The 9,305-nt window shown below is 48.7% G+C and overlaps 1 protein-coding gene across 1 annotated transcript; it reads left to right on the plus strand.

Annotated features, from left to right (window-relative positions):
• Positions 1 to 2,626: 2,626 nt before the first annotated feature.
• LOC144671639 (trypsin-like) lies at positions 2,627 to 7,886 on the plus strand. The gene is made up of 4 exons (XM_078533637.1): positions 2,627 to 2,820; positions 4,370 to 4,629; positions 6,867 to 7,003; positions 7,737 to 7,886. Exons 1-4 carry the CDS (start codon positions 2,627 to 2,629, stop codon positions 7,884 to 7,886), a joined length of 741 nt encoding a protein of 246 aa, XP_078389763.1.
• Positions 7,887 to 9,305: the final 1,419 nt, after the last annotated feature.

The raw sequence follows: 9,305 nt of genomic DNA on the forward strand, positions 1-9,305 counted from the left end.
TGATTGATTGTCCAGTTATAGTGATTGATTGTCCCGTAATGGTGATTGATTCAGGGTTTGTGCCTGGACAACGTATCAATACAGACCTGAGGTCAACAGATGCAAGCGTCTCTCCGTCCAGAATTTGCTTCTCAAACGAGGTCTTGAAGCTGATTCATGATTAGCCACGTCCGAATGCTGGGACTGTCACTTTAAGCCACATATATAAAGGACAGGAGCTTCACTGGGATCATTCCCTGCGCTGGGATAAGCTGTAAGATGCAGGCTTTCCTCTTCACCCTGCTCCTGGGAGCAGCAGGTATACTGAAATGTGTGTGTGGGGGTCCACAAGCGTGGCTGCTTGTCTGGCAATGTCTCCTCTCCCTGGCTACCCATCCCCATTCCTTTCCCTGGCAACAGGCTGAGACTGAACCTGTCAGCTTGTAACCTCGGGGTCACATTTGATCCCCAGATTTGCTCACTGTCAAACCATTCCTATTTCCACCTCCGCAACATTTCCCAGCTTCACCCCGACCCCGTCTCCTCTCATCTCATCTACTGCTGAAACCCTCATCCAATCCAGCATTGACCCCAGATGCGGCTATTCTGACAAATCCCTGACTGTTCTCCCACGTTCCACCCTCCGGAAACTTGATGTCATCCGAACCTCTGCTGCCCGTGTCTTAACTCGCACTGAGTCCCACTCACCTATCATCTCTGGTGCTCGCTGACCAGCATTGGCTCCTGGTGAGCAACATATTGATTTTAAAATTCCTCCAGCCCCTACAACCCTCCCTATCTCTGTAACCTCCTCCAGCGCGTACAACCCTCCCTATCTCTGTAACCTCCTCCAGCCGCTACAACAGTCCCTATCTCTGTAACCTCCTCCAGCCTCTACAACCCTCCCTATCTCTGTAACCTCCTCCAGCCCTCTCAACCCTCCCTTTCTCTGTAACCTCCTCCAGCACCTACAACCCTCTCTATCTATGTAACCTCCTCCAGCCCCTACAACCCTCCCTATCCTTGTAACCTCCTCCAGCGCCTACAACCCTCCCTATCCCTGTAACCTCCTCCAGGCCCTAAAAACCTCCCTATCTCACCTCCCTATCTCTGTAACCTCCTCCAGTCCCTACAACCCTCTGAGATCTCTGCTCTCCTCCAATTCCGGCCACTTGACCATCCCCCGATTCCCATTGCTCCACCATTGGCGGCCGTGCCATCAGCTGCCTGGGGCCCTAAACTCTGAAAATCCCTCCCTAAACCTCTCCACCTCTCTATGTCTCTCTTTCTCACTCTCTCCCTCCTCCTTTAAAACGCTCTTAAAATCCAATCATTATGACTAAACCTTTGGCTGCCTGTCCCTGATGTCTCTTTATGTGACTCAGCGAGATACTTTGTTTGATAATCAACCCTGTGAAGCTGTTTCATTATGTTAAAGGCACTATAGAAACGTAAATGTTGTTTTTGCTAAGTGTCTGAGTGTGTGCATACGTGAGCGTGTGTATGTGTGTGAGTGTATGTATTTGTGTGTGTGTGTCTTTATGTGTACATGTACAGGTGTGGGTGTGTGTATTTGTGTGTGTGTATGAGGTTGTGTGTATGTGTTTGTGACAGAATGGATGTGTGTTTGTGTGTGCGTGTACATTTGTGAGTGTGTGTGTGTTTGTGTGCGTGTGTCTGAATGTAAGTATGTACGTGCGTGTGTGAGTGAGTCTCCATGTGTCTATGTGTATGAGTGTGTGTATTTGTGTGTGTGTATATGTGTGTGTGTCCGTGTATGTGCCTGCACGTGTGAGACTGGGTGTGTGTGTTTGTGTGTGAGTGTGATTGTGTCTTTATTTGTGTGTGACTGTGACTCTGTGTGTGTAAGTGTGTGTATTTGTATGTTTGTTACTGTGAGTAAATGTGTGTATTTGTGTGTGTGTGACAGTGTGTAAGTGTATGTATTGTGAGTGGGTGTGTCTCAGAGTGTGTATGTGTGTGTGACTGTGTGTGCGTGTGTGTGTGTTAATTTATGTGTGAGTGTGACTGTGTGTGTTTGTCTGTGTGTAAGTGTGTGTATTTGCACGTGTGTGTGACTGCGTGCATGTGTGTGTGTAGTTTGTGTTTGTGTCTTTGTGTGTATGTGTGTATTTATGTGTGTGTGTGACTGTGTGTGTGTGTGACTGTGTGTAAGTGTGAGTATTTGTGCGTATGTGATTGCGTGCCTGTGCGTAAGTGTGTGTGTGTGTGTGTGTCACTGTCTGTGTCTGGGTGTGTGTGCGTGACTGTGTGTGTGCGTGACTGTGTGTGTGTGTGACTGTGTGTGTGTGTGACTGTGTGTGTGTGTGTGACTGTGGGTGTGTGGGTGACTGTGGGTGTGTGTGTGACTGTGGGTGTGTGCGTATTTGTGTGCCTGTGCGTATTTGTGTGACTGTGCGTATTTGTGTGTATGTGCATATTTGTGTGACTGTGTGTATTTGTGTGACTGTGTACATGTGTGTGTGTGTAGATATGTGTATGTGTGTGATTTTGTAAGTGTGTGTATTTGTGTGTGTGTGATTGTGTGTAAGCGTGTGTGTGTGTGTGACTGCGTAAGTGTGTGTGTGTTTGTGTGTGATTGTGTGTAAGTGTGTGTGTGTGACTGTGGGTGCGTGGGTGCAATCAGATGATGAACCTCACTCTCTGTATTTTTCATTACTCAGCTGCTGCTCCTGCGAATGTGAAGATCATTAACGGCCAGAATTGTTATCCTCACTCTCTGCCCTGGCAGGTTTTTCTGACCTATAATGGGAATCGCTGGTGTGGGGGCTCCCTGATAAACCACCAGTGGATAGTGTCAGCTGCTCATTGTTACCAACCGTAAGTCCAGAGATGATCTCAGCAACAAGCAAACATAAAAACATACACAAACATACAAACATACACAAACATACAAATGTCCACAAACATACATACAAACATACACAAACAAACATACATAAACATACAGACACTCACAAACATACATACAAACATACATAAACATACAAACACTCATAAACCTACATACATACACATACATACAGTCACAAACATACACAAGCATCCATACATGCAAACATACCCAAACATACAAATGTCCACAAATATACATACAAACATACTCAAACATGCATACAAGCATGCACAAACATACATACAAAAACACACGAATACACACAAACATACATACAAGCATACACAAACATATGAACACTCACAAACACACACAAACAAACACAAACATACAAACATAGACAAACATACATACAAACATATACAATCATTCACAGATCAACACTGAATGATACAGAGACAAAAACATGAACATACAGATGTCCAAGCATACAATCTTACAGCGCACACATATAAACAATGATGGAGTAGTAAAGGTTCTCTTGCAGACATTTCTCATACTTTCTGTATCACGATATGTGCACTCACCCTCCAAAAATGCTATATAGAAACTTCATCATCCCCCAAAAACCTCCAAAAAAAGGCTAAACTCCAGATGACTAATGCCCGGGTAGTGAGGGGGCAGTTTGACACTGGCCTCCTCTACATTCTTTTCTTATTCTTGTTGGCAAGAAGGACCCAAAATTAATGATTAAAACAGGGGTCAAAGTGAAAGGAAGGAGCAAGCCAAAGAGGAGCAGCAGATACAAAACACGGGCTTCAGCCTCAGCTGGAGGATTGTGTCCAGCTCTGGGCACCACACTTTAGGAAGGATGTGAAGGCATTAGAGAGAGAGCAGGTAAGGATTCATGAGAATGGATCCAGGGATGAGGAACTTCAGTTAATGTGGAGAGAGTGGAGGAGCTGGGACTGTTCTCCTTGGGGAATATGTATGCTTGTATGTATGTTTGTGTATGTTTGTATGTTTGTGTATGTTTGTATGTTGGTGTATGTTTGTATGTATGTCTCTCCTTGGAGAAGAGAAGGTGGAGAGGAGATTTGATAGAGGGGTTCAAAATCACGAGGGGTCTGGACTGGGTAGAGAGGGGAGAAACCGTTCCCATTGTGGGGAAGGATCGAGAACCAGAGGGACACAGATTTAAGGGGATTAGTAAAAGAAGCAACGGAGACATGAGGAGAAACTATTTCACCCTGCGAGTGGCTAGGATCTGGAATGCACTGCCCGAGAGTTTGAGGGAGGCAGGTTCAATCGAGGCTTTCGAAAGGGAATCAGGTTGTTATCCGAAGGGGAAACATTTGCAGGGTTACGGGGAAAGGACAGGGGGAATGGGTTTAGGTGAGTTGCTCTTTCAGAGAGCAGACAGGGACACGACGGGCTGAATGGCCTCCAGCTGCGCGATAACCATTCGGCGACTTCCGGGAAACAGGAAGTGGGGAAATGACAGTGTTGAGCACTTCTCCTCTGATTGCCCAGGGCCAGCATCCTCGTGGCGCATCTGGGCGAACACGACCTCTCTCACCCCGAGGGGACGGAGCAGCGAATCCAAGTGGCCTCGGCCATCGTGCACCCCAGGTTCGACCACATGAACTTCAACAACGACATCATGCTGCTCAAACTCGCCTGGCCCGCCAAATTCGACCGGTACGTCAGGCCCATCCCTCTGCCCAGCCAGTGTGCCACAGCCGGGACTGGATGCATCACCTCTGGCTGGGGGAATCTCGTGATTAACGGAGGTAAGGAGGGCCGGGGTGGTGAGGGGTTGGTGGAGGGGGGAGCAGGAAGGCGAGTTGGGGTTGGGGGCTGTTGGTTAGAACCTGAATGAATACTGCGCTGGTTTGAGGGGATGGTGGGTGGGAGGGCAGTGGGGGGTGTTGGAATGTGCGATCAAGCAATAATACTTCACTTTCCAGGCATAACTGAAATGTAGACATCACTGCTCCCTGGAGACCTGTCCCAGCTTTGGAGACAATTGCAGAGATTTACTAGAAATGTGCCGGCTCTTTGAAGGATCTATCTAATGAGTCCCCACTCTCCCCCTGCTCTTTCCCACATAGCCCTATAATTTCCCTCCCTTCAAGTATTTCTCCAATTCCCCCTTTGGAAAGTTCCTATTGAATCTGCTTCCACCGCCCTTTCAGGCAGCGCCTTCCAGATCACAACAACTCGCTGTGTGAAAAAAATAATTCTCCTCATCTCCCCCTCTGGTTCTTTTTCCGATTCTCTTCAATCTGTGTCCCTCTGGTTACCGACCCTCCTGCCGCTGGAAACAGTTTCTCCTTATTGACTCTATCCAAACCCCTCATGGTTTTGAACATCTCGATTCAATCTCCCCCTTAACCTTCTCTGCTCTAAGGTGAACAATCCCATCTTCTCCAGTCTCTCCACATTCGTCCCAAAACCTGTGCTCGCAGCACCACACCCAGACCCAATTAATCTTGATTTTAGCAATAACACCTTTGTTTTTGAATCCCTCCATGGCTTTTCCCTCCCTATCTTTGTAATCTCCTCCAGCCCCTACAACCAACCTGAACTCTGTAACCTCCTCCAGCCCCGACAACCCTATCTCTGCAACCTCCTCAAGCCCCTACAACCATTGTGATCTCTGTAACCTCCTCGAGCCCCACAACCATATCTCTGTAACCTCCTCCTGCCCCTACAACCCCATCTCTATAACCTCCTCCAGCCCCTACAACCCTCCCTATCTCTGTAACCTCCTCCAGCCCCTACAAACCACCCTATCTCAGTAACCTCCTCCAGCTCCTACAACCATCCCTATCTCTGTAAACTCCTCCCACGCCTACAAGCCTCCCTATCTCTTTAAACAACTCCAGCCCCTACAACCCTGCCTATCTCTGTAACCTCCTCCAGCCCCAACAACCCTCCCTATCTCAGTAACCTCCTCCAGCCCTTACCACCCTCCCTATCTCTCTAACCTCCTCCAGCCCCTACATCCCTCCCTTTCTCTGTCACCTCCACCAGCTCCTACAACCCTCCCTTTCTCTGTAATTTCCTCCAACCCCAACAATCCTCCGAGATCTTTGCTCTCCTCCAATTCCGGCCTCTTGACCATCCCCCGATTCCCATCGCTCCACCATTGGCGGCCGTGCCTTCAGCTGCCTGGATCCCTAAGCTCTGGAATTCCCTCTCTAAACCTCTCCACCTCTCTCTCTTTCTCCCCCTTTAAAATACTCCTTAAAACGGACCCCTTTAACTGAGCTTTGGGTCATCTGTCCCTAATATCTCCTTATGTAGCCCGATGCCAAATTTAGCTTGTTCATGCTCTTATGAAGCAGCTTGGGATGTTTTATAAAGTTAACAGTTCTATATAAATTCAAGTATGCTGTTGTTATTAAGGTGGTGTTAATAGCAGTCTACACATGGGCACAATGACTTATTCAGCTACTGATTAAGTTGGCCTGTCCCTTTAACAGGGCAACCTCTCATTGATCTAAATGCTGAGCTCATTCAGAGTTCAATTGCCGATTGGCAAATGCCCATCAATTTAATCCCTTCTACCTCAAGGGATGTTCCACTGCCAATTGGATGTGTCATCTGTGGCTCAGTTCATAGCACACTCGCCTTTGAATCAGAGGATTGTGGGTTCATGTCCCACTCCCCGAAAACCAAGAAATGTGATTGTACTCGAAAGAAGTTGCAATCTGTGACTGTTGGTAACTCCAAAAAGTTTCTACTGCCAATTGCACATTGTCAGTTCTCTAGACGGCCACCAGTGTTTCATATTGAGCTTTCCTTCTCCTGGCCACGAGGTTCTTCGCCACCCTGACTACAGTAACCCAACATCTCTTTGTGTCTTGGCGAGCAGACCTGGATTCAATGCCCAGTGTATGCTTTAACCAGAGCTCTGTACACATCACTCAGTAAGCAAGACTATTGATTAAGTCGCTTGCACGTGGGAGGAGGAGAGTCACGTTTGGATCGGACTGTGCTGACTCATTTCTTTCCCCTTCAGTACAATATCCCGAAGTCCTACAGTGCCTGAATCAGCCCATCCTGCCTGATGCTGATTGCCGCAAAGCTTATCCACCCTACTTCACCGACAACATGTTCTGCTCAGGATACCTGGAGGGAGGACAGAGCACATGCCAGGTAAGAGTGACCCGACAGGGTGAGACCGAATGCATCAAACCATGAGCGATAGGAAGTGTCTCAATCTGAGAGACAGAGGTTACCTCTCCCTGAGGGATGGGGAGTGTCTGAATTTGAGGGTGCGTAGGAGCAGAACGAGGCTATTTGCCCACTTTATCCCTCTGACAGTGCAGTGCTCCCTCAATACTGACCCTCCGACAGTGCAGTTCTCCCTCAGTACTGACCCTCCGACAGTGCAGCACTCCCTCTGTGCTGACCCTCCGACAGTGCAGTTCTCCCTCAGTACTGACCCTCCGACTGTGCAGCACTCCCTCAGTACTGACCCTCCGACTGTGCAGCACTCCCTCAGTACTGAACATCTGACAGTGCAGCACTCCCTTAGTAATGACCCTCCGACAGTGCAGCACTCCCTCAGCACTGACCCTCCGACAGTGCAGCGCTCCCTCAGCACTGACCCTCTGACAGTGCAGCACTCCCTCAGCACTCACCCTCCGACAGTGCAGCACTCCCTCAGCACTGACCCTCCGACAGTGCAGCGCTCCCTCAGCACTGAGCCTTGTCCTTTGGGGCTCTGGACTGGTACTCAGACCCGTAACCTCCTGATTGTGCCGACAGAGTACCACCCAGCGAGCTCGGGTCCCACACCGGGATCCCGGGGGAGCTACGGATGACCATCCGATTATCACTTTGTCTATCTCACTCCGAATTACACTCCATGTCTTTTTTGCTGCAGGGAGACTCAGGGGGACCTGTGGTCTGTAATGGGGAGCTACAAGGCATTACTTCCTGGGGATACGACTGTGCTATGGAGGATCATCCCAGCGTCTTTGTGAAAGTTTGTAACTACAACAACTGGATCCAAAGGGTCATGGCTGAAAACTGAGCGGAGAATCCTAACCCTGAAACTACCTGCAATGAGGGAAAGGAAAACGTTGCAAGTTCCCAATAAAGATTGATTGTCAAGTTGTGTTGCATTTGGATTCTTTTTTTGCTACATCTCTTTTGGAACGTGCAGAATCCCACATCCATCCCCTCGCTGCCTCCAGACTGTAACTATTCCAACATTCCTCTCGGCAATCTGCTTTCCTCACAGGGATGTCAGAAATAGGAGCAGGAGGAGGCCATTCAGCCCCTCGAGTCTCCTTCCCCCATTCTATACGATCATGGCTGATACTCTACCTCGACTCCGCTTTCCCTCCTTATCGCTTAGCGCCCAAAAATCTATCCATCTCCGTCTTGAATGGATTCAGCGATGGAGCATCCACAGCTCTCTGGGGGAGAGAATTCCAAAGATTTCTCCTTCCGTAAACTTAAACACATCCAAAAATCTGCTGTCTCCGTGTCTTAACTCACACACAGTCTCATGTACCCAGCAGCCCCTGTTGCTCGCTGATCTACATTGGCTCCTGGTCGGGCAACACATCGAATTTATAATCCCCAACCTGCTTTTCAAATCCTTCCATGGCCTCCTCACCTCCTCCCTATCTCTGAAACCTCCTCCAACCCCTACAACACTCCCTATCTCTGAAACCTCCTCCAACCCCTACATCACTCCCTATCTCTGAAACCTCCTCCAACCCCTACAACACTCCCTATCTCTGAAATGTCCTCCTGCCCCTACATCACTCCCTATCTCTGTAAACTCCTCAAGCCCCTACAACTCTCACTATCTCTGTAACATCCACAAGACCCCTACAAAAAACCCTATCTATATAACCTCCCCCAGACTCCAAAAAATCTCCCTTTCTCGGTACCCTCCTCCAGCTCCTACAGCTCTCCCTATCTCTGTAACCTGCTCCAGCAGCAACAACCCTCCCTAACTCTCCAATCTCCTCCAGCCCCCACAATCCTCCCCATCGCTGTAACCTCCTCCAGCCCCTAAAACTCTGCCTATCTCTGTAACCTCCTCTACCACCTACAACCCTCCCTATCCCTCCAGCTTCCCCCCACCCCTACAATCATCCCTATCTCTGTAACCTCCTCCAGCCCCTACAACACTCCCTATGTCTCCAACCTCCTCCAGCCCCTACAACCCTCCCTGTTTCCCCAGTATTGCTGCCAGACCCCATGAATAGAAACCCAATTCTCCCACACAAATCTTATAGCCACCCAGTCATACAAACACACTGACATAAGTACATACAATTTAGGAGCAGGAGTAGGCCATTCGGCCACTCGAACCTGCTCCATCATTTGATAAGATCATGGCTGACCTGTTTGTGGTTCAGCTCCACTTTCCTCTCTACCCCCTGTACCCTTTGACCCCCTCGTCAATCAAAAATCTCTCTAACTCAGTGTTGAC

The sequence above is a fragment of the Cetorhinus maximus genome, chromosome 33 (genome assembly GCF_964194155.1).
Source record: "Cetorhinus maximus chromosome 33, sCetMax3.hap1.1, whole genome shotgun sequence".
Taxonomy (NCBI): Eukaryota; Metazoa; Chordata; class Chondrichthyes; order Lamniformes; family Cetorhinidae; genus Cetorhinus; species Cetorhinus maximus.

What these genes read in the sequence shown, in the direction of transcription:
- LOC144671639 (XM_078533637.1), top strand. Translation starts at nt 2,627, where the DNA reads ATGATGAACCTCACTCTCTGTATTTTTCATTACTCAGCTGCTGCTCCT. An exon ending in GAATCTCGTGATTAACGGAG is followed by an intron (nt 4,630 to 6,866) that starts GTAAGGAGGGCC and finishes TTTCCCCTTCAG; the next exon opens with TACAATATCCCGAAGTCCTA. An exon ending in GAGGACAGAGCACATGCCAG is followed by an intron (nt 7,004 to 7,736) that starts GTAAGAGTGACC and finishes TTTTTGCTGCAG; the next exon opens with GGAGACTCAGGGGGACCTGT.